General features: G+C 38.0%; 1 protein-coding gene across 1 annotated transcript in view; it reads left to right on the top strand.

The window, feature by feature from the left end:
• Positions 1 to 22,422, top strand: part of exoc4 (exocyst complex component 4) — a 119,627-nt gene that overhangs the window by 44,727 nt on the left and 52,478 nt on the right. The window contains exon 10 of the mRNA XM_079868311.1: positions 5,451 to 5,547. Coding sequence (XP_079724437.1) covers positions 5,451 to 5,547 — 97 coding nt within the window. The remainder of the gene's footprint in view (positions 1 to 5,450; positions 5,548 to 22,422) is intronic.

Raw genomic sequence — 22,422 nt, 5'->3', positions numbered from 1 at the left:
CACACACCTGTCGATCTTCATTCCATTTTGTTAGGAGAAACCTGGCAGCTGGTATGGGTTTGTGCTGTGTAGACTGTCTATCTGTGGCAGCTCAACTGATAACCAGGTGTGAAGACCAAGCCAGAGCACTGTACAAATGGAGAATGGGCTGTGCCTTGTGTTTATGTGCATTTTCAAGTATGCGTTTATGTTTTGGGAAGGCCTTGCCCCATTAAAAAATTATTTGGACACTTAAGTCACACTAAAAAGTGTGTAAGTGTCACTGGATTCAATTAACAAAATATCAAAGCAAGTATAATTTTAAAGGAAGATAGCACACAGGTTTAAAAGTTAGGTTTTATTGTTAGGTTTGTCATGTAATGAATAATTATTACTTTTAAACAACAATGTCAACAGCTATACGCACACACACACACTATATATATATATATATATATAGATGTGTATATATATATATATATATATATACCAAATAGATAGAATGTTAAAAATGGTATTAATTGACACACTTGTCAGACAAAATGCACTGCTAATTTTGAATGATTAATGGAGATTGATTAATTATAAGTAATTACAGAATGTACCTGTAGGGGCTAACAGGACCATGCTAACCATCCAAACCCTCGAACCTTGATATTTGACTACATACATCCACACAAAATGACTTTGGGGTCCAGTAAGCAGGGTTCTCAAGTTTTATCAAAATCTTGGAGTGAGATCACATGCGGTTGGGGGAGGAGCCCTAATGGAGCCCCGCCCCCACCTGGCCCCGCCCCCCAATTTTACCCATTGTTCATAATTAACCAGCACAAACTGAAATTATAACAACTGGTAAATCTGATAAATGACAGAGCAATTAATCACATCAAATATACTCTTTAATGTTATATTTCAAAAATTAAGTTACAAAAAATTTACAAATTGCTCCAAACAGTTTGGAAAAACAAATATTTTTGCATTTTGAATGTGTCTAGTCGAAATGGTATAATGATTTATTGTGTGGTGGGACATTGAGAACAAATGACATATTAGAGTATTATTAAGGTATGTGTGTGTGTTTGTGTGTGTGTGTGTGTACACAAGAGTACACACTCCATCTTATGAAATGTGTTTTGTGTTGCAAGTGTTTGAAAAATACAAATGCAATGGCAATCAATGATTAATGTAACGTTATGTTTTGACAGGATATAAAATATTACCCAGAGCACTCTGCTTTAATACGTATGTAGCCTTAATGTAACTAGAAATACTATTAATACAGTATAATATATAATATAATTTAAAATAAAATAAATACATTTAAATGTATTTAAAATAAAATGAAGAAATACATCTTCATTCCTTCCCATACCCACTAACATTTCCCTTAGTTTCAGATAACGTAAGCTAGCCAAACTGAGCCAAAGCTTCTGGCCTGGTTGCAAAGTAGTTGTAGAGTTTTTGACTGCATCAATAGTAATGTATACGATGGGCTATATATTAAATGTTCTAGCCTTAAAATGTTAGACGAGCTTTCTTACAACTTACTTTCTCCATCATCACGACGTGTGTTCGCGCGATGTTGTTGGTTACCTAGTAACGAACGTACGGTGGCCGAGAATGTTCCGTCAAGTTCCGTGTGTTCGCGCATCTATGTTGCCTATTAACGAACGCAATCTGGCCGAGATACGTGCTGGCGGCAGGAAACTTCACTTTGTGTGCCCGCGCCTCGTATACAACGTTATATATAAAGCTTGTAGGACAACTCGGTTGGCATTGCCTTTTCAGCGTGAGAAATACACGGTGTGGCGTGTGAGCGTGTGAACTGGTTGAATTGCGTGTGTCTCACGGCCAATGCGTGAGACTTGAGAACCCTGAGTAAGTAATTGCAAAACTAGAAGATACTTCTAAGGAACTGAATTCTAACATGATTTGTTTGCAGATGCCACTTGGGGTCATATTTTGCATCAAATGCAGTGACATTCATACATGTTTTTAGTGTGACTTAAGTGTCCAGATACTTTGGGGCCACACTACTTTATATTTGTCCTTGAATGAGAGTCTGAGTGTTATTTCTGTGCTGCACGTGTTAACTGGTCTACCACACACAAACACACACACACGGACCAGCTGGATCAGAGTTGACTGTTTGGGTTACACAAACAATGCTACAATATTGACACTCATTGTAAATGAGTGATCTCCGATCTGTTGTCAATGTTTCTGCTGTCACACACACACTCCACAGCAGACTTTTCGGCCTGATTGCATGCCCTCACGCATTGACATGCATCTGTTTCTTTCGCATACACACATGCACGGATAGATCCACTGGGACGGCTGGTGTTAGTGAAGGCACTACACGTTTCTCTGCTGTAGATCCGGGCAGGGACAGAGTCTCAGATCAGACCATTTCTAATCAAACCCACGAAAGTGTAGCTAATGCAATTTCACTAAGTCACTGGCTGGCTTGATTACATGGGGGCTGACATGAGTGGGAGGTGTGCGTGTATGCGCAGTCACACATTTTTCACTCATCAGACTGACTTGCACAATACGTGCACTTTCTTGTAAGTCGCTTTGGTAAGAGAGTGCCTGTCAATAATAGAAATGTAAATTTGATGTTAAGGCGCATCCCAATCCTAGATTAGCGGCATCCACAGGGGCCACCGGGCCAGGCTATAACACCTCTCGTATACACTCGCATGATCTTATGCACACATAGATTATTAAAGGAAACACTCTTCAGCATAATAATAAACCACCAACAGATGTGGAGGGACATAATAATAAATTGGACCAGCTAACTCATCGTATTTATTCACATTTGTTTATTATTTGAATGTTGAAATAACTTGTTAAACTGTTGTTTATAAATGATATATTTAACACAGCAGATGTTGGCCAGTTGCTTTTCCAGTAAAGTCTGTCGTGCTGACAACATTTTAATGGACCTTCATTAATATGTGCTAGAATCTGAATAATGATTTGAGTCAAGCCAGGCTGGCGTGGGATGACATTTTCTCCTCTGTCTGTGCCATTAAATGTAACCGCACAATCTGGATGCATAACTCTTTGACCTGCTGGCTAGTGCTTCTTTCATTTATGTGTTTTTAATTAGTGATCAACTGTTTTGGGGTTTTTAATGGCTCATACTGATATAGAGAGCAAAGTGGTACATGATACAATTTAATGATGGCAAATGATAGCCGCTCAAAATTTTACGAATTAAATGAGCACTTTTTTTACACAATATTTACTGAAATTGCAGTGAAATATATTTAAAAGCAGAAACTAGTAAAGGTCATCAATAAGGATTTTTTTTTTTAAAATGGTCTCAGTCTTTTATTTTTAGCAACATTTTTATATTTTTTTCATAAAACATTATTGTCTTATTATAATAAATAATTATCATTACAAATAATCATTTCTTATGATTTTTATTTCCAATCAATACACTCACCATGAATCGCTCACTATGTATAAGAATCAAAAATGCAAAGGTCTGCACTCTAAAAAAAAGTTTTATTGTTGACAGGAGATATTGACAAACGTTTCGGCTCGTTGCCTTCGTCATTGTAAGATTTTTATTTGAAATAATATCTGGAAAATGTACAGCTATATTGCACTTCATGAACATGTCTGGTGGAAAACTTTACAAATAATTTATTCATAATTTAGAACCGATTCTTTCTGATGCTATAAGTCATTCCGTCACTTTTTTTTGACTAAACCTGTCACCATTTTCAGTTGTTGTTTACCTATTTATATATATTTTATATATTTTTTTTTATCATGCAATTCTTCTTTGTACTAGTTCTCTCTGTTTTTCTCGCCTCCTGTTGCTTGTTTAGGTCAGAGTCAGTGTGTGCGTTGTCAGCTGTGTTTTCTTGTTTTGTAATTGAGTCTTAATTGAATTAGCAGTAGCGAGATTGGATTGATAGAGAGAAAAAGAGAAACAGGAAACTAAATTGCTCCCTTTCCAGAGCAGCAACTTTGAAAAACAGCCAGAGCTCCAACCAGAAAGCTTTTAGAGAGGATAAAGAATCCTCTTGTCTTTTTTTAATGAGAAAAAGTGGTGGAAATGAAATAAGAGAGAGAGAAAGCCAGAGAGCTTTTCATCAGAACGTGCTCCATGAAGAATGTCAGGGAGGTGGAAATGACAGGAACAACAGCGGGAGGTGCGTGTGAATGCCGGACAGGTGCACTGCGGGGTTTTTAGTGCAGTAAAAGGTGAACACGTTCTTCATTTGAAGCACGTCTTGCCTCTCAAAACAATGAACAAAGATAACTCTGATTCCAGACTTGCGATTAAACCCGTACCAGTGGGTCTGAGATTACAACGTTGGACACAAATCATGCAAGCGCACTCTTTTGCTTCACTTGTAATTCCATGGCAATCAAAACCCATCACACACGTGATATACGTTCGTCACAGAAATCTTCCGCCGTTAATTTGTGTTCCTGGACTCATTTCCCATCCCCTGGGCAAGAAATCTCCTGTAACAACTGACTGATAAAAGCAATTAAAGTGATTCTTCGACGAGGGGCTTGTGTGTGTGATGTGCACACGAGTGTCTCAGATGTTTTTTCCTGCATGGTGTTTGTCAGGATAGCGGTGGCCGGGCTTAGTGCTACGTAGTTACAGAAGTCTCTCCAGTGGCAAATCTCAAAGGGCTGTGAAATTTTAATGAATAACATTGTCACAGAGCGAGAGAGATGCCAGTGGCCTGCCACGGTGGCACTTCTATTCATCGACCCATGAGGCCACGCACACACCTTCTGTCCGCCCGGGAATGTTCTTATTGATGGCAGACTTGATTCTCTTGTTGTCAATTATATTGATTACTTGTGGATGAGTGGAGCTAATAAGGATTGGAGCTCACTTCATTTTTTTGGGCCCTGTCTCATCATGATGGCGTTACACAGCCATGATTTTCTTATTAACCCTGTTAGCGCAGGACTACGGACAGGCAAAGAGGAGCAAATGGGAGACAGAGGAGGGGGAGACTTGCATTTCTCTCTCCGGCTTGTGGTAATTGCAATGATTTGATCAAATGTTTTGCCTCACTTTGCTTTGGTTTTTTTGTTTCGCTTTGTTTTGTTCTGTTTTTGCCTTTTGTTTTTTGCTTTTTGGTTTGATTCATTTTGTTTAGTTTTTTTCGTTTGCTTTTTGTTTTGTTTTGATTCATTTTGTTTCATTTTGTTTCATTTTATTTTGTTTCGTTTTGACATTATTGACACACTATTGTCAATGGAAGCATTTTTTGTGTGCTATAAACACTTCTTTGATCATTGTGACAGGCTTCACGTTTTTTTTTTTTTTTTTACTTTCACCGATTTTTCTCAAAACACCTGCATTCTTTTCTATTCTTTTATGCTAAACACAAGAATGCATCCCATGTGAAGGGTCCCGTATCAATTGAGTTGAAAGTCTGTTTAATCTTTTCTTCCTGCTTCTTTCTGTCCAGGTGGAGCTGATGATAACCTGATTGAGGGAGGAGAGACTAAGTTCCTGTGTAAACCGGGAGCCAGAAACATCACGGTCATCTTTCAGCCATTGCTTAGGTAGGTCCTGTTCACAAATGTGTCTGCTGAACATGCTTTATAAAGCTGCATTTCAACAAGCTGTTTAAACTCTCCCCTGATTCATCCATCTATTTCGCCATTACATGTGGTTGTTTTTTCCCATTCCTTTCATATTTTTCATGGCCGGCGGCCATTACTGTGTCTTTACCGAGCCCCTGCCATTGATTTTGATTTGTTCTGACGGTATCAATTGGAGTGTTCCATTTTGAACCGCTCCGCATTCAATTTTCCTTTCAATCTCCTAATCTATTGGATCATCGGCCCAACCCACTAATGCCCTGTCATATTACCACTCTAATTCAGAGACATATCCCAAGCATGGTTGTCCTGCCCACAACGTGACTGGACTTCCCGATACTCCTCTTGCTCGCAATTACTTTCGAGCCATGGTGCATTGATTTTCTGTTTTTTATTTATCTATTTCTTTTTTTCCAGAAATGGTCAGTGTCACTCTCAGAAGGCTTGTTTTTATGTTCTGGATGTAACACCCTTTTCAGGCACTCTTTTAAAAGACCCTTTGGCCTTAATGCACACTCTGTGGATGTACGGCTTTTGCCTTGCTATACCACAGAAGTATGGAAGCCTGGTTCTAAAGACTTTATTGTAGACATTTTAACCCATGTCAAGTCAAGCATATGTTTTATAATAGAACAAACCTTTAACCCTATTAAGTATTAAGCTTAAGAATGAGAAACTACAACATGAATAAAATGTGGCTTGTTTAACTCTCTCCTCACAATTAGGGCCTGTTTACACCTGGTCACTTCATGCGTTTTCTCAAATCGTTTCTTCTATCCGATCGTGAAAAGACCAGGGGTAAATGCCCTCCGAAATGCTTTCGAGAAGGATTTAAATCTGATCGCTCACATCAGGATGTGATCTGGGCCGCATTCCAGATGAAACTGGGCAAGTCTAAATGCATGCAAATCTTACTTCTCCCAAAATGTTAGAAAATAAACATGTGAGAGGGTGTTATAGGCTTTATGACATATTATAGCCAGATATTACGGCGCTACCACAACACGCATCACCGCAGATGAATCTGTGTATCTCTTGTATATCCAACATGCAAACAGCTTAAAATAAAAGAGAAAGTAAGTCGCAGACGCTCAAAACACAATCATCTTCATTAAAAGTAGTGAGAGTAAATGTTCTTACCAGTGCTGATGCCACGCTCTCTCCTATTTCGGTCTTTAATCTTGATATTACTGATGATAAATAAAATGGAGATCATATCTGTTGCTTTCACTGACGTGAACTCCGTTAAATTTGCATATAGCGAGGGAGTTGAAGATCGGATTTATATCTGTTTTGCGGAGACACATTTATGTGGGCAAGCGTAAACAGAACCGTTTTAACAAATCGGATAGCTATCCGATCAGTAAAAACTCATGAAATGACTGGGTGTAAACAGGCCTTTAATGTCTTATTTGTCGTAATGGTACCACATCCTCATTTTGTGTCATTTCAGCTTAAATTCTTCTCATGTTCACATCACATTAGCAATCGCAACCTCAATAGTGATGAACTTGTGTTGAGTTTGCCAAACTTTTTGCCCATTTAGTCCATTACAAACCTGTCTTTCGGGATATAAAACATTAACCCTGTTGCTAAATGTCATTTGGGAAAAACACATCTTTTAGCCTGCTGTGATTCTGGCTGTATATTTTACAGTACGCCCACTATGAAGTGGAGGCACCTGCTGCACACTGATATATTCTAGCCGTGTTCATTAATCTAAATGAGCTTCTATCAGTGTTCACGCGAGCAGGGCGACAGCAGCAGGGGATGGACAGAGGGAGTGTCAGACAGCTGTCCGTCGGAGATGAATGGCAGGCGGATCATCACTCCGACAGTATAGACAGCTCATCTGGTCCCTGCTGGGGTGACGGACCGGACAAATGAATGCATGAATAAACGAGTGACTGCACTCCACCTTTTGCCTGCCGCCACATAATGGCTGCTATCAGTCATAGTCCTCTGCGAGGAGCCTGATGTGTGGCCACCCGACCTTGGCTGTGCTCGTGGAGCTTAATTCTTCGCTGCATTGATACACATTCAGCCCTATGAGGAAAAAATATATCCTTGTAGCCGACTTTGCTTTTGGGAACATGGGTCTAATATTTTTTACCGTAAATTGCACAACTTATCACTTCTTGTCAAAATCATAGTTTTTATCTTTTGATGGAAATGTCCTTTTAAATTTAGTCATATTTAAAAATGTCATATTGTCAGTCAAGTAAAGTGACATGTTTTGGTTGACGGAAATAGCATTTTAGTTCACGATAATATGAAAATGAGGACAATTTGTGCCAAACTGTAGCAGACTAATCTATACATTTTTAAATTTAGAAACACACATTATACTACATATTTTGCAGTCTTATCTGCAGTATTTAAGAATAAACTTTGTTTAACTTTTTTTTAGGGCTGTCAAACGATTAATCGCGATTAATTGCATCCAAAACAAAAGTTTGTTTTTACATAATATATGTGTGTGTGCGGTGTATAATTATTTTCTATATATAAATACACACACATGCATGTATATATTTAAGAAATATTTGCATGTATATACTGTGTATATATATTTATATTATATATAATTTATATTATATATAAATACTTAATATATAAATAACACATTTTTCTTAAATATATATGCGTGTGTGTATTTATATATAGAAAATAATTATACTCCATACACACACATATATTATGTAAACACAAACTTTTATTTTGGATGCGATTAATCGCGATTAATCGTTTGACAGCCCTACTTTTTTATATATTTTGAAAAATGTGTAAAAGTATATTATAAGCATATTTTGCACACCAAAATGTTTTACTTTTTTAATACTTAAAAAAAAAGTTTTCACTTGTATGCGTCATAATAGGGAAGAAAAGACTATCACAACTTCCGTTTCGTGCCAACTTTAAAAACTTTTTTTATAAAGTTTTTTAAAAAATTTATAAATATATATTATAACAAATATTTTGAATTTTTGTTATATTTTATCATATTTTTCTCATCAGGGTTATTTACAATACAGGGCACATTGACAATAAAAAAAAAAAACTTTTCCGTGCCACTGTGTCAAAGGCAGCAGATAGATAAAATATTAGCATATGTTGCAATGTATATGTTGCTTAATTTTTTCAATAGACATCAATGGAAAAAGTTTTTTTTTTGTCAACAGAATGCTGTAGTTACAGGGGACACTTGGCCCATGCTAAACCTTGACCCCTTTATTCACCCCTACGCAGCGATCGAACAGCACCTGTGCGGACTGATACAGGAGTTTGTTTTATCAGTGACCGAGAAGAACCTAAACTTACGTCAAAATCAATACAGGCTCTTAATGTTACTGCCAATCAATTCACCATGCAATTTGTGATCAATAGTCTCTGTGGAAGAGGCTGACGTTGAAGATCTCAAAGGTGTGGAGTTTATGCTTCTTTTTTTTTTTGATTGATGCTGGGCAGGAGCAGTCCGAGGGGATCGATAATACCTTTGGGTAACTTCACACATCTCCAGACCCGCTCACTGTACGCTAATATATGGGTTCTGCTAGCACTGTACAGCGCAAAGTGTGAAAACACTCTGCCGTGTATCAAATCTCCCAATAGATCAATACGGTTGCTCCATAAAGGCCGCTTGTGTACGTGTCTGTTTGTTTGTGTACGATTCCGTTGCTTTCAACTACCTGAATCAGTCTGGAAGTACTTTCAGTGTTTTATGTTATAGCCTCACTCACTCATTTGTGGGTTTTTATATTTGTGTGTGTGTGTTTGGATACGCATGCGAATTGGAGACATGCTCACTACAGCGAGAGGGGAGACGGAGCAGGTAGGAGGTAATTTAGTTTGACTTGTGGGGCCTCACGCTGACATTTGAGTGGTATTTAAACCCTCCTGCCCTGACTGAAGTTGGCATTTTGAAAAGGGGGCAGTCTGCGGTTTGCCATAATCTCTTCCCTTGTATGTGTCCATGCTCAAAGGTGATTAGGCCTGGCAGGGACCAGAGTCTTTGAGATCACACCCCTGCCAGAGAACAGATGTTAGAGCTGCCCTGTGCTGTGGTGGGGAGGGGGGTATTGGGAGTTGGGTTAAAAGTGACATTTGGGAAGTTTCGAAAATCACTGATTGTCAGCTTGATGTGTGTTTGTGTGTCAACATGAATTGGCATTTGAAACCATACTTCCGTAATGTGACATAAACAGAATATTCATTTCTATTATTTAAGTTAATTGTATTTTTATTATTAGTAATGATGATAATAATAATAATACATGTTTCTGGATCATGTGACACTGAAGACTTGAGGAATGATGCTAAAACAATTATTTTAAATTGTAATAATATTTCTATAAATATAAATATTTATATACTATAAATGCCGCCTTGGTGAGCAAAAGAGACTTCTTTCAAAAACATTGTAATGCTTTCAAACTTTTGACAGTGACTGTATTTTTTGAGGATGACTTCTGAGGAAACGTTTACGCCTAAACTATAAACCCATTCACGAACTCAAACAGCACTTGTCAAGTGACAAATCACTGTCACTGTATCTGTCTGTTCTTTTTCTATTTTCTGTCCTCCTCTGCCTTGTATAGCTCTGTTTTACAGTCTCTTCCATCAGTTTCACATTTAGAAACAATTGTATGTAATTGTAAAACTCTTTTTTTTTTTTTTCTGTTGCAGCACTTTTTTTTTTAGTTTGACATCTTTTTTCCATCCCTTCTTTTTGATCTCTCTCTTGCTCTCTTTAACACAAGGTATCAATTTCTTCAAAGGGATGGGAAAAAGCAATTCTGCAGATCACAGAGGATGCTATTTGAGAAGTGTCAAAACTTTTGGAGTTATTGATGGCTGGGGCCAATTTCCTGGACAGTTCTGTAGGCTTTTTTCCCCCACTGGTGGCGTAGAGTTAAACACATTTTCTCTAATAGTGTGTCAGTTTGAGCGTTTTCAGTGTAGCAGCATTGTGTTTTGTATGTTTTACAATGGTCTAAAAATATACTCTCATGAACATTTTAAAAATATAATAAATTCTACAAAGGGGCTTGTAGTCCAGGTAGCCTGTCCCCTCTAAAATAAGAGACTTGAAACAAGAAGTTTAGAAAGGTGTGCTTGGAGAGTAACTTAACATGTCCCTTGATGTCCATTGTTTTATGTTGGGAGATGTTAGTGGTAGTTCATTGTAAGTTAACAGTATAATCACATGACTGGTTCTTTTATGCGTATAACCAAAATCCACTTTTATATGGTTCTTTCAGGTGTTTATACACTGCAAAAATATAACGGATTTCCATATAATATATCTTTTCCATGGTATGTGCCTCGATGTAACCCAGATGGAGGCAAAACATTTTTGGACACGGTCTCAGATCTTGCGTCAAACAAGCACCTGGAATTGAGATGAATGCAAATGCTATCGGATATATTTCCCCAGGTATCCATCCACTCCACCATCCTTTCATTCATCTACACTACTGTACCATCCATCCAGTCACGTCCGGGCATTATCTGGTCATGTCTTGCCCTACGCAAGATAGGAAGACTGCCATGATGATAGGACAGTGCAGAAACAAAGAGCCACGATAAGAGAAAGTCTTTCCTGTTCTTCTACTGTCAGGAAATTCTACTCATATTAGGACCAAGTGACGGTAAAGGATCTCACTGATAGTTGTAGGATATCGTCCTCTAATATGATAAGCACACCCTTGAGGCTTCATCACTGTCATCTGATTGGCTCATGATGATGGAAAGCTTTTCCGCCTGGGAAACTGCAAAAGACATAACATGTTTTCACATTGTTAAACATCTTTTTAAAAATCGCTATCACCTTTCAAAAGAACATGTCGGTTGTGTGTAGGAGGCTAGATTTCCGTGGACCATCTGCCTGACATTTCCTGAAGAAAAAGTCAAACTTTAGTGTTATATAAACAAACTGTGCAATAGCAAACTGCCATTAGCCAGAATGGCCTCGCATGTCTCTAAATGACTCAATATGGCAATTGACAAAGTCAGTTTTTGGTCCATACAAATGTGTTTACCTCTCAGTTTACTGGAGCATGAGGGAGTTCTGGTTCTTGTTGTTACAGGCCTATGTGTCACCGTGTGTCTGTATCAGACAAAAACAGTATCGTTTCACCACACGTAGCATGAATGGTCATGTCATAACTGATTTTGTTGTGTCTTCTCATTCAGGTGTAGATGCAAATGCTGTTTTTTATGCATCTAAAAGGACAAAATATGCTGAACACTAGCATCAATTGCAATTATCAATGTGCTTTGATTGGAGAGGGATGGAGAGGGTTTGTTTAGCCTGCTTTTAGTGGCCCAGTTGGGGCTTTTGTCAGGCTGGAATAATCTTCTGCCAGTCGCTTTCGTTGTGCAACAATCATTTTTCACACACATGTCTCTCTCTCTCTCTCTCTCTCTCTCTCTCTCTCTCTCTCTCTCTCTCTCTCTCTCTCTCTCTTTCTCTCTCTCTCTCTTTCTCTCACTCTCTCTCTCTCTCTCTCTCTCTCTCTCACTTTTCCTTCCCTCGGTGGGTGATTAGGGGTGAGCCATCGGTCCAACGCTAGTATGTGCACCTTGCAGCGTCTCCAGCTGATTTGGTGTCCTCTCACAACGGAAAGGACAAACGTCGCTCGCACATTTACTTCAGACAGGCCACCACAGTTAAAAATTTCAGAATAAGAGCAAAAAATGTTTTAGGGGTACTTCCCAGGTGTTTAGAAGCCTACTGAAATCCTTTCTTTATTAGTTGCGGGTTTTGCATCTGGCTAGGTCGTATTGGGCTTTAAAGTTGACGCGTAACAAAAATGGACTCCATTTACTTAATCTAAAATAGTATTTTATTTTCCTAGTATTTTTTCAGTTATTATTGTGAACAATTCTTCTAGTTATTTCAAAGAAGTTTGTCCTCAAAATCTTTCATCAAAATATAATAACTTCCACCCACCTCTGATATTGCTTTCCATTTCAGCTGATGACAGTTCTTTGTCAACCAAATGGTGTGTAGGGACCACTCTTCAAAATCCAATCAATTTCCAACAAATAAAAACGAGTCCCTCAATACAGTTTTTTTTTTTTTACTAAACATCCTTTTTCATCCTAGTTCACATTATGGAAGTAAATCAGTTCACTGGATTGTTTCACTTTCAACCCATGTTTGGGTCAAATATGGACTTAACTATATGCCTCTCATTTTTACTTTAGCACAATTTCACAATTTCCAAATCCAGCCTAAATTAGAATTCAACACAAGTGTCTCAGCCGGCGTGTAGGTCTGAAGAGTATCCTCAGCTGGGCCTTTCCTTTCTTTTTTTTCCCCCCAAATCTTTTCTCATATATCTAGGGATTTTCTTGAATAAATAACCCTTCTCGTATGTGCACAAACACTATGAGGCGTAGCTGTGAATATTGCACTGCATTATACATCAAAGAGAAACAGAACAGCGAAGAGGAAGACAATGCATTTTTCGGTGGTAAAGGTTAGAAAACAGGCTGAGGGAGCAGCACAGCTATTTGTTTTGCTTGGTGCTGGCGAACATCCGCACTCTTTTGGGGGGTGGGGGGGGGATTGCTGCTTTGCTGTCTTTTCCTCCTCTTGTTTCCCTCGTCTATGGTATGGCTTTATCTTGCAGATGCCCTTTATCTCTCCCTCCTCTCTGCTGCGCTCCATGCATAAGTAAATACTAAAGAGCTGAGTATCGAGCAAAGGAGTCGCCGTGAAAAAGTGCCACTTCAGCAAGTTGCCTCTGCGTCTCACTAACTTTCGAATTTAATAAAGCCACACGTGTGCTTGAGATTGTGGTTGAGATTTGACAGACCAGTGGAAGTCTAAGCCTTATCTTTTTGAGTTAAAAGTCATTGTGTATTCCCACTGCTAAGATTTAATGATAGTAAAGCTGAATGTGAATCTGAACATTCTGTCACACTCACCTAAAGGCACATTGGTGGCTTTATCTCTCAAATGACCAGTGCATTGTGGGAAACTGAGTGTTTTATTTTTTTTTTTCGTTCATTTTTTTTTCCCACACACAGATTTTGGTTTGTTTGTTTGTTTGTTGGTGGTCTCTTTCTTATTTATTTTTTTACTTCCAAAGTGACGAAGCTTGGCTGTGTTCAATATACTTCCATTCTACTCTTTATGCAGTACATATTTTGTATACAGTTCATAATATGTACACCATATTTTTTTGAGAAATTACAAATTTTATTCAGCAAATATGCATTAAATTGATCAAATGTGACCGTAAAGGCATTTATATTGTTACAATAGTTTTCTATTGAACTTTATATTTATTAAAGAAAAATCACATTTCCAATAAAATATTAAGCAGCACAACTGTTTTCAACATAGATACTAATAAAAAAGAAAATTCTTGAGAACCAAATCAGCATATTTCCAAGGGTCATGTGACACTGAAAATCTGCTGAAAATTCAGCTTTGCCATCATTGGAATAAATTACATTTTAAAATATTTTAAATTATATCCTACAATACAATGCACTCGACTTGACCTTTCATTTTCCATGAATGAACTGGATGTAATACTGATGGACATAATTTTGAATCTGATTGAAATCTGATTGAACGTGAAGGGTCAAGTGACAAAAAAAAGTAGCACATTGCACTTTGAATTCATGCACATTGCTTTATATACTGTTTTAAACTAGCAGGCAGAATACAGTATATACTGCATATATCTAGTCATCAGTGGCTAGTATTCCAGCAGAAGCATTAGAGCACATTTTACTGGTGTCCTGTCTAGTATGAACACTTTCAACAAAAGTTTTATTTTGTAAGTTTCCAACTTTAGTTGCTGTTACTAAAGACACCCCAATTACTATGCTCTGGAATGCGAGCACTGACTCACTTGCAACGTCCAGTGCTAGGCGGTAGCCAGGGAAAGTGTGGATAGACAGTGAGAGAGCTGTTGTCAAGGTGAGTGTCTGGAGACCAAAGAGGAATGGATGAATGCCTGGAATAGAAATGTATGGACGGCCACATACACACATAAAAGGGGATTCAAAAAGTCAGAGACCACTACTGACAGTGCTTCTTTTTTGTTAATTATATTAATCAGAAACATTTGACTTTTTTCTTTTTTCTTTTTCTTTTTTCTGTTCTGTTCTGGGTTTGGTTTTGGTTGGTTTCATTTTGTTTTTGCGTTTATTTATTTATTAAAAAAAAAAAAAAAAAATCACCAGGTTTAAAAAAAAACCCTCCATATTACCAAAGCTGCCTCAGACTTTTGGACTATATATACACTCACATACTTATGTTTGCCTTTTACACACAGAGTTGGGATGAAACCCCCAAATTCGTACCTCATCAGTCAACAGCCGGCCAAGTGTCATACACACACACGTGCTCTGAGAAGAATAAGGACCTCTGTCATGAAGATCTTAGGCAACTCATGAATCCTCCTATGTGTGTTATTAAAGATTAACGCGGCCCAGTAGCTTCTCTAATGCAGTGATAGTCATCACTGCGGCCCGGAATAGCCTCGGCTAGCTCCGCACACCCGGCCATGCATTAAACATGCCTCTCCTTTCTCTCTGTCTCTATCAGGCCAGGCACTCTGACCAAAGCGTATCATATAAGCAGTGCCCGCATACCACTACCGTTACTAATGACCTTTGACCCCAGCGGGATGGGGCTATCCCTCCTGTTGTCAAGCGAAACTACAGTCAGTGCGCCGCTGGACAGCTCCCCATTAATAACGGGCGCTCAATGTTGTGGTCACTCACACACAATGACTTCTCACTATAATAACGAATCCGGCTTCTCGCACCTCTGTGCATTTGATTTTAAATTCCAGTGGTTGGATTATACCCCAGCCAGGAACTTTATGAATTATAGAAGATAGGTTGGAGTGGATTTGCAAAATCTGTGGCAGGATCTTTTTCTTCTCTGTGGTGCTATCTAGTGACCTTTGACATTGCTGTGGTTTGGCAAAGGGGAGCTGTAGAGGTGACCCAGTTCTCGCGGGATTATGGAATCCTATATTTTTATTATATTATACTTAATTATATTATATTATATTATATTTTTTATTTTATTGTTATATACATTTTCAAAAGTATACTGTTGCTCACCCAAAAAAGCTTTAACCCAAGAATGTTTTTTTTCTATATAATGAAAGAAAGAAAGTCATACAGGAACACCTTAAAGGAGAACTCCAGTCAATTTTAACATTGAGCTCATTTTTTTGTACATTTGGAGTGCTGTCAATACAGAGAACAACGACAAAAATTGGTGTTGCCTACACCGTGTTATCCTCTTTTTAAAATTTGCACCCTGTTGACTTCAATGGGGCAAGTTTTAAACCTGCTTTTAGCCTCTTAACATCCTTGATGTGTTTACACCCATTGTCATCCATTACAAGTGCACAGGTCATGTGAGTGATTCCTTCGGAGTGAACGCGGGTCAATCTGACTGAAGTAGATGTGAAAGATATGAATAAAAATGATGTTTATTTAGCCAGCGCACATACCTGTATTTACATCCTGTTTTCGGTCAAAGTCCATAGTAATCGATTGTCGAGTTCACGCGCATTGGTTTAGTACCTATGATCATGCGCGTGAACTCGACAATCGATTACTATGGACTTCGACCGAAAACAGGATGTAAATGCAGGTATGTGCGCTGGCTGAATAAACATCATTTAAAACTTGCCCCATTGAAGTCAACAGGGTGCAAATTTTAGGCAACACCGATTTTTGTCGTTGTTCTCTGTATTGACAGCACTCCAAATGTACAAAAACATGAGCTCAATGTTAAAATTGACCGGAGTTCTCCTTTAATTTAAATTTGAAGGAACTATCCCTTTAATGTTTGGTTATATAATTTCACAGTACCTGTGAAAACCAGCATACCAAAAAGGCTACTGGTTTGAGGCCATATATAAATGCATTATCATAAGCATAGTCATTAGCACAGTGCTTTTGAAGGCATCTAAAGAGCTTTACAGGAAATGGTGGTTCACTGACTTGTTTGTGTGCATGTATGCTCGGGGTTTTCGAGGTCAGATGAATGTGGCTGTCTAGATGGCCGAATGGTCTATACCTTTCATCTTAACACCTCAGTAAGTGTTCATATGTGTGTGCGCATGTTTGTGTGCGTATCGCTGCCTCTTTGTGTTTCACCTCCCAGAGCGGAGGGCAGGTGCCACTCTCTGTTAGCGTCGAGCCACAGAGCTCTGGCAGCTACATCACAGCAGCCTTTGATTCGCCAGCCTTTCCAGGTCGACGAGCTGATGCCTGATAATAATGTTGTTTGATTGCTGAAGTGAAGAAGTAATTGATTGATCCTTTGGCGTGTCTGGGGTCAGGCTTCAGAAGAAAGCCGGTCTCTTGTGTTGATTCTGGGGACAGATTCCTCTTTCAATCCCAGGAAGATGAGCAACGGAGGAAGAGAAGATGAAAAAAGAAGAGAGGAGAGTGGCCATTTCAGAGAGTTTCCTAAAAAAGGAACAAGCTTGTCTAAATGGAGGCCATCTTGTATTAGAGCAGGAGTCTTTACTCTTTTGTGGATAAAGAGATGGAGCAGGGACCCCATGTTACATATCAGAAGGAACTGTTCACCCAAAAATAAAAATACTGTCATCATTTACTCACCCTCATGCCGTTCTAAACCTGCATGACCTTTCTTTCTACTGGAAACACAAGGAAGAAATTATGCAGTTTGTGTCCATATAAGGAAAATCAATGGGGTCCAAAACAACAACCCACTGGACCCATTGACTTTTGTTGTTATGGCCAAAAACAGAGACAATTTTAGCCTGTTATGTACCATATTAATGTATTTACATTCTTTTTTAAAGATGTGTACATTGCAACAGCATTTGGAATAATAATTATTAATGTGCTGATCATAGACTTGTACATTACATTTACTTTTATGTAATAATTTTTAATGTGGTAGCAACAAAGAAACATTTAGCTTTTTAACTTATGTAATTTTCACATAAATGAGTAAAAAATGGTACCCTGCGGTACTGTCTAAGAATCATGTATTTGAAATATATACTGTACATTGAGAGAGAGAGAGAGATGCACAGCGTTTAATGGCTAATAAACTTTAATTGGATTATTGGATTGGACAATCTATCTTTCTGCATTAATTAAGCTCTGGGTCAAACACTCTTCACTCCTTCTATAATCCACAAAGTGATTTAGGGAAACTGCCCATTTAAAGGATACAAATTAGAGTTAAATGCAAATCAAAGCATATAATTGACAATTACTGATGATGACCTGTGCCTGTGTTCCTGGCCTGATCATCAGACAGTAACCATATGCTTCCTGAGTGACCGACATGGGCACACGTCCTGTGCATGAAGAAGATGTCACACAGTATATATCCAATTGAAGACTGTTATAGCATTAACAGGTAAAATACTGCACGTTTTAACATTAATGCTGCTTGAGTTTATTGAGCGTTTCTTGTGCACATGTTTCCAAAGCTTATAATTCCTGTTCAAGCAATTGACTGAATGTACAGAGCTATGTTTTTAAACTGGAGATTGAGATGTTTCTAATGATGAATCAAGAGTTCCTGGCTCAGGCGGTGTGCCTGCCATGCTGAGCAGGTAATAACCCCCGATTAGACTCTTTACACGAGAGAATGAATGCCGAATACCAGGCCCTCTCTGGAGGAGAAAGACACGAGGAGAAGAGGAGAGCAAATTAGAGAAGCTGAAAATAGGAATGGAGGTTGAAGACGGCTCTCTAAACTCTCATCCTGGTTAGATCCCTGCCAATGTTTACCTGTAAAAAACAATATGCCATCATTGAATCGCTTGAATCATCTTAGAAAAGTCCAAAAAAATATTTTAAGGAACAGAGTCCAAAGTGTTTGTAAGACAAGCAAAGGTTTTTTGTTTGTTTGTTTTTTGTTTTCTTCTTCTTTTTTTTCGGTGTTTAGTTTTTTTTTTTTTTTTTATGTTTTGTTTTCTGTTATGTGTGCTGTGTTGTGTTGTTATGATTAATGGTTCCATTAATGATTTTTTTTGCATTCACAGTGTTTGGAATTCATACAACGTTTTATGTTTTATTTTGTTATTTTGTTTGAGTTTTAGACCATTGGAGTGAGGACAAAGAGAGTAAAGTGAGGACATTTTAGCCGGTCCTCACTTTCTGAGACCCCTTTAAAGGCCTGTTTGAGGGTCAAGACTTGGTTTTAGGGAAAAGGTTATAATTAGGTTAAGGGTAGGTTTAGGTTTAGGGTAAGGGTTCAGTTTAGGCATTTAGTTGTGATGGGTAAGGTTAGGGTAAGCGGCTAGAGATTGCATTGTGTCAATGAATGTCCTCATAAAGATAGATGTACAAGAGTGTGTGTGTGTGTGTGTTGTTTTCCAATGCCTTAACATTTCTATTAAAATATTTTTTGTAGTTTTAAAGAAAATATATTTTTCTTATGTGATCATATATTGATACTAGTATATTAATGATATGCTATACTATATACTAGTTCATTTAAAGGGGGGGTGAAATGCTCATTTTCACTCAATCTCCTGTTAATCTTGAGTACCTATAGAGTAGTATTGCATCCTTCATATCTCCAAAAAGTCTTTAGTTTTATTATATTTATAAAAGAAAGATAAGCTGTACCGAGTCTTTCCGGAAAAAAACGAGCGTCTGGAGGCGGGCCGTGTGGGCGAAGCCAGAGTCATAGAGAGAATCCGTCGATCTGGGCTTTGTTTATAAAACATTCATCGTTGCATCCACTGTTCCTAACGCTGGGTTCTTTGGGAAGCTGAACATGGTAAGCTTTCCCTCACATCCAAAAACACACTTTGGAGACACTATGCAGCGCTGCCGATGATTTCCTGTTGAAGCGCGTTGATGTGCGCGGTCTCGCTCTCCTCTGGTCGACGTGTGCGCGGGCGACTTTTCCGGGAGAAATGCTCATATAAGGAGTTCCACTCTGGTCTACGTCATTAGATCCACGGTCGAAAAAAAACCAGCCGAAACTTGTACCAACCCGGAAGTAAGATTTTCGGCACAGAAATTCTCCGTTATTCGTCCAAAATATTTTTTAAAAACTTTGGCCATGTTAAGCATGAGAATCCATCTCTTTAACACTGTAAACAACTCTGAATACATGAAACACCATTGTACCCCCCCTTTAATTAAATAATGAAGATATACAATATATATATATATATATATATATATATATATATATATATATATATATATATATAAATAAATAAATAAATATATAATTCTGGGGATTTTTCAATTACCAATCCTAGTGGTTTTTGATTAATTCATAATGTTTCTAAAGGTAACTCTTCCATCTCCTTTATAAATGGTGCTTATTCATGAGTCTGTAGATGTTGGTGTCATAATGTTGCATTAGTGGAATCTGTTGTAGCTTTGGGCAAGCTTGCTGGAGAATCCCTAGTGAAGCCACAGGATTTGAATTTGATTTAAAACATGATTTAGTGCAGTTACTCCAGGCTACTCTCTCTCTCTCATATTGAAATGAATTCTCTGCTGCATAGCCCTGGTTGCTCTGTGCAGGCTGTGTGAAGCTCTGGCTGGCAGCCTGATTGTGTTGGGGCACTGATACAGCTCACCTTGGCATCCTTCATTATCGTGGGTGGCTCTGTGTCCTCTCTGATGCCATTAATGGTACTTCTGGTAAGCGTTAGTTAAGGTAGTGCTGATAATTTTTTGTGCTAAAATATGCCAAAGAGGACAATTAAGGTGCAAGGCGGCATTTATTGGCGAACTGTGATTGCTTGTAAGTTGCTATCATCGTTTTTTTTTTCTTTCTTTTTTCAGTTAATGGCTTTACAGGGCATCAGGGATTTGTGCTGCCCTGGCTGGCTAAGCACATCTCTTTCTCTATCCCTATCATCTCAACCTCACTATTAGCAGAAACTAATGTTGGATAATAATTTCTCAAACCTTTTTTTTTTTTCTTTTCTGCTTTTAGGACTTTTGCAGCACCATTTTAATGACAATTAAGCATATTTCCGACTCAAATTATTTTAGGCGTTTTATTTTTTTCCCCAATTATATTTCACATTAGATTCTAATTACTGCTCTACGGGATGTCTTGTAACAGTAATCTGTTTCTTTTATAATTGAAATCAGCATAAATCATAAAACAAATGCTGCTTTTAGGTTAAAAATATGATGTACAAATACTGTAGTTAGAAGTAATATGTCGTTATTTTAATGAGAATGGAGTTTATTTTGGCATTACACTAATGAGAACTGGTTGGGACAATGTGCTTTATTGTCATGAATATAATGTCACAATGCAGTGAACCTCAAATGTCTTAAAATATGCCTTATTTACTGTAGGCAAATTGTAATTAATTTTACATTTTGATTTAAGAATGAAATGTGAACCAGGCTTGTTCTTGACAGGTTGTGTGATTCACACAAAAACAGACACTGTAATGTGCATATGGAAGTTTAGTTTAGAGTGCTCATAGAAGTTTAGTTGAGTTTTAGGTTTAGTACATAGTGCACATAGAAGTTTAGTTTTTAGTTTGCTGCTTACATAAGAGTTTGGTTTTCTAAGTGTTCTTAGAGCAGAATGGAGCATTTTATTGAATATAGAAAGCATGCTACTTTTTGCTGTAAAACCCCTGTGTGTTTTACAGCACATAATGTATGGATTCCGTTGCAGCCACTTTTTTTTCTTTGTTAAATAGATCAGGTTGTCTACTGCCAGTGTTCACAGCATAATCTGATTCATGTAAATGTACACTGTTCTCCCCCACCCTGGATTGTGTTGTAATACACCCAAATAATTTACATTTCACTCAGACATGAAGAAAATGAGGGAATGTTCAAGGAAAGCGAGAAGATGGGAAGGAGATCTAACAGTCAGAGGAGACTATGAGGGGAAAAAAAATCCATTACGTGTGATGTTACTGTTTCACTCACGGCAGCCGAATTGGGTGAAATGATATTAGTTGTGTTGTAATGTGATTTCTGCGATGTGTGAATATGAGATTCTAATGGATTTGAGGACATTACAGCAGTCTTTATCTCTAGTATTTATTCCTGCTGGTTGCAAATGTAATTTACTAAGTATGAGGCATCAGTGGGGTTCTGCTTTATGCTCGGTAGGAGAGAGAGAGGAGGAGGACTGGGGCGATTCTTCAGGGGGGAAATGCCATAACAGATGGTTATTGAGAGAGCTGGGGACATATCAGATGCTGGAGAACTTTGGTCTTGAGTGAAAAGAATAAGAGTGTGTGCGAGACTTGAAATGGAGTCTTTTCTTTGATGAAGAGCCATCAAAAGTCTCTGTTTTACAGGCCACATGGATCCCAGGTGCTGGGAGTCTGGGCCGCTTGATTTTTCCAATCAAACCAGACAGACGACTGACAAGATCAAGATTGTTCTCTTTCTTTCTTTCAGTTTTTCTCCCTCTCACTCGCGCTCTCTTTTCACAGTGTTGTGCCATATTCGGCTTTCGTTTTCATTTAGCTATGAATTGAGATTCATCAGATGAGCGCCTTTCATTTTCTTGCTCTTTTGGAAATAGAACGTATGTGAAGCCAATTTTAAAGAACGAGAAGACTCTCATTACAGAGAGTCACCCTACCCATAATGCCTTGCACTTACAGAGTTCCCATATAAAACTCTACTTTTTTTTTCTTTTTTTTTTTTTACTCAAATCAAAGATCAAAATGAAACATAATAAAGAACAAAGAGAAGCATGTTGCAATATTCCTAGTTGATTTCATTTGGTTACATCCAACTACATCCAAGCGTTTGTCGTCATCCATCATGTTGCAAACAAATGATACTAAAATGTAACTCTGATGAGAGAGAAAATCTCTTCTTGATTAACAT

Source organism: Squalius cephalus (genome assembly GCF_949319135.1).
Source record: "Squalius cephalus genome assembly, chromosome: 4".
Taxonomy (NCBI): domain Eukaryota; kingdom Metazoa; phylum Chordata; class Actinopteri; order Cypriniformes; family Leuciscidae; genus Squalius; species Squalius cephalus.
This window is presented reverse-complemented; position numbering and strand designations above follow the sequence as displayed.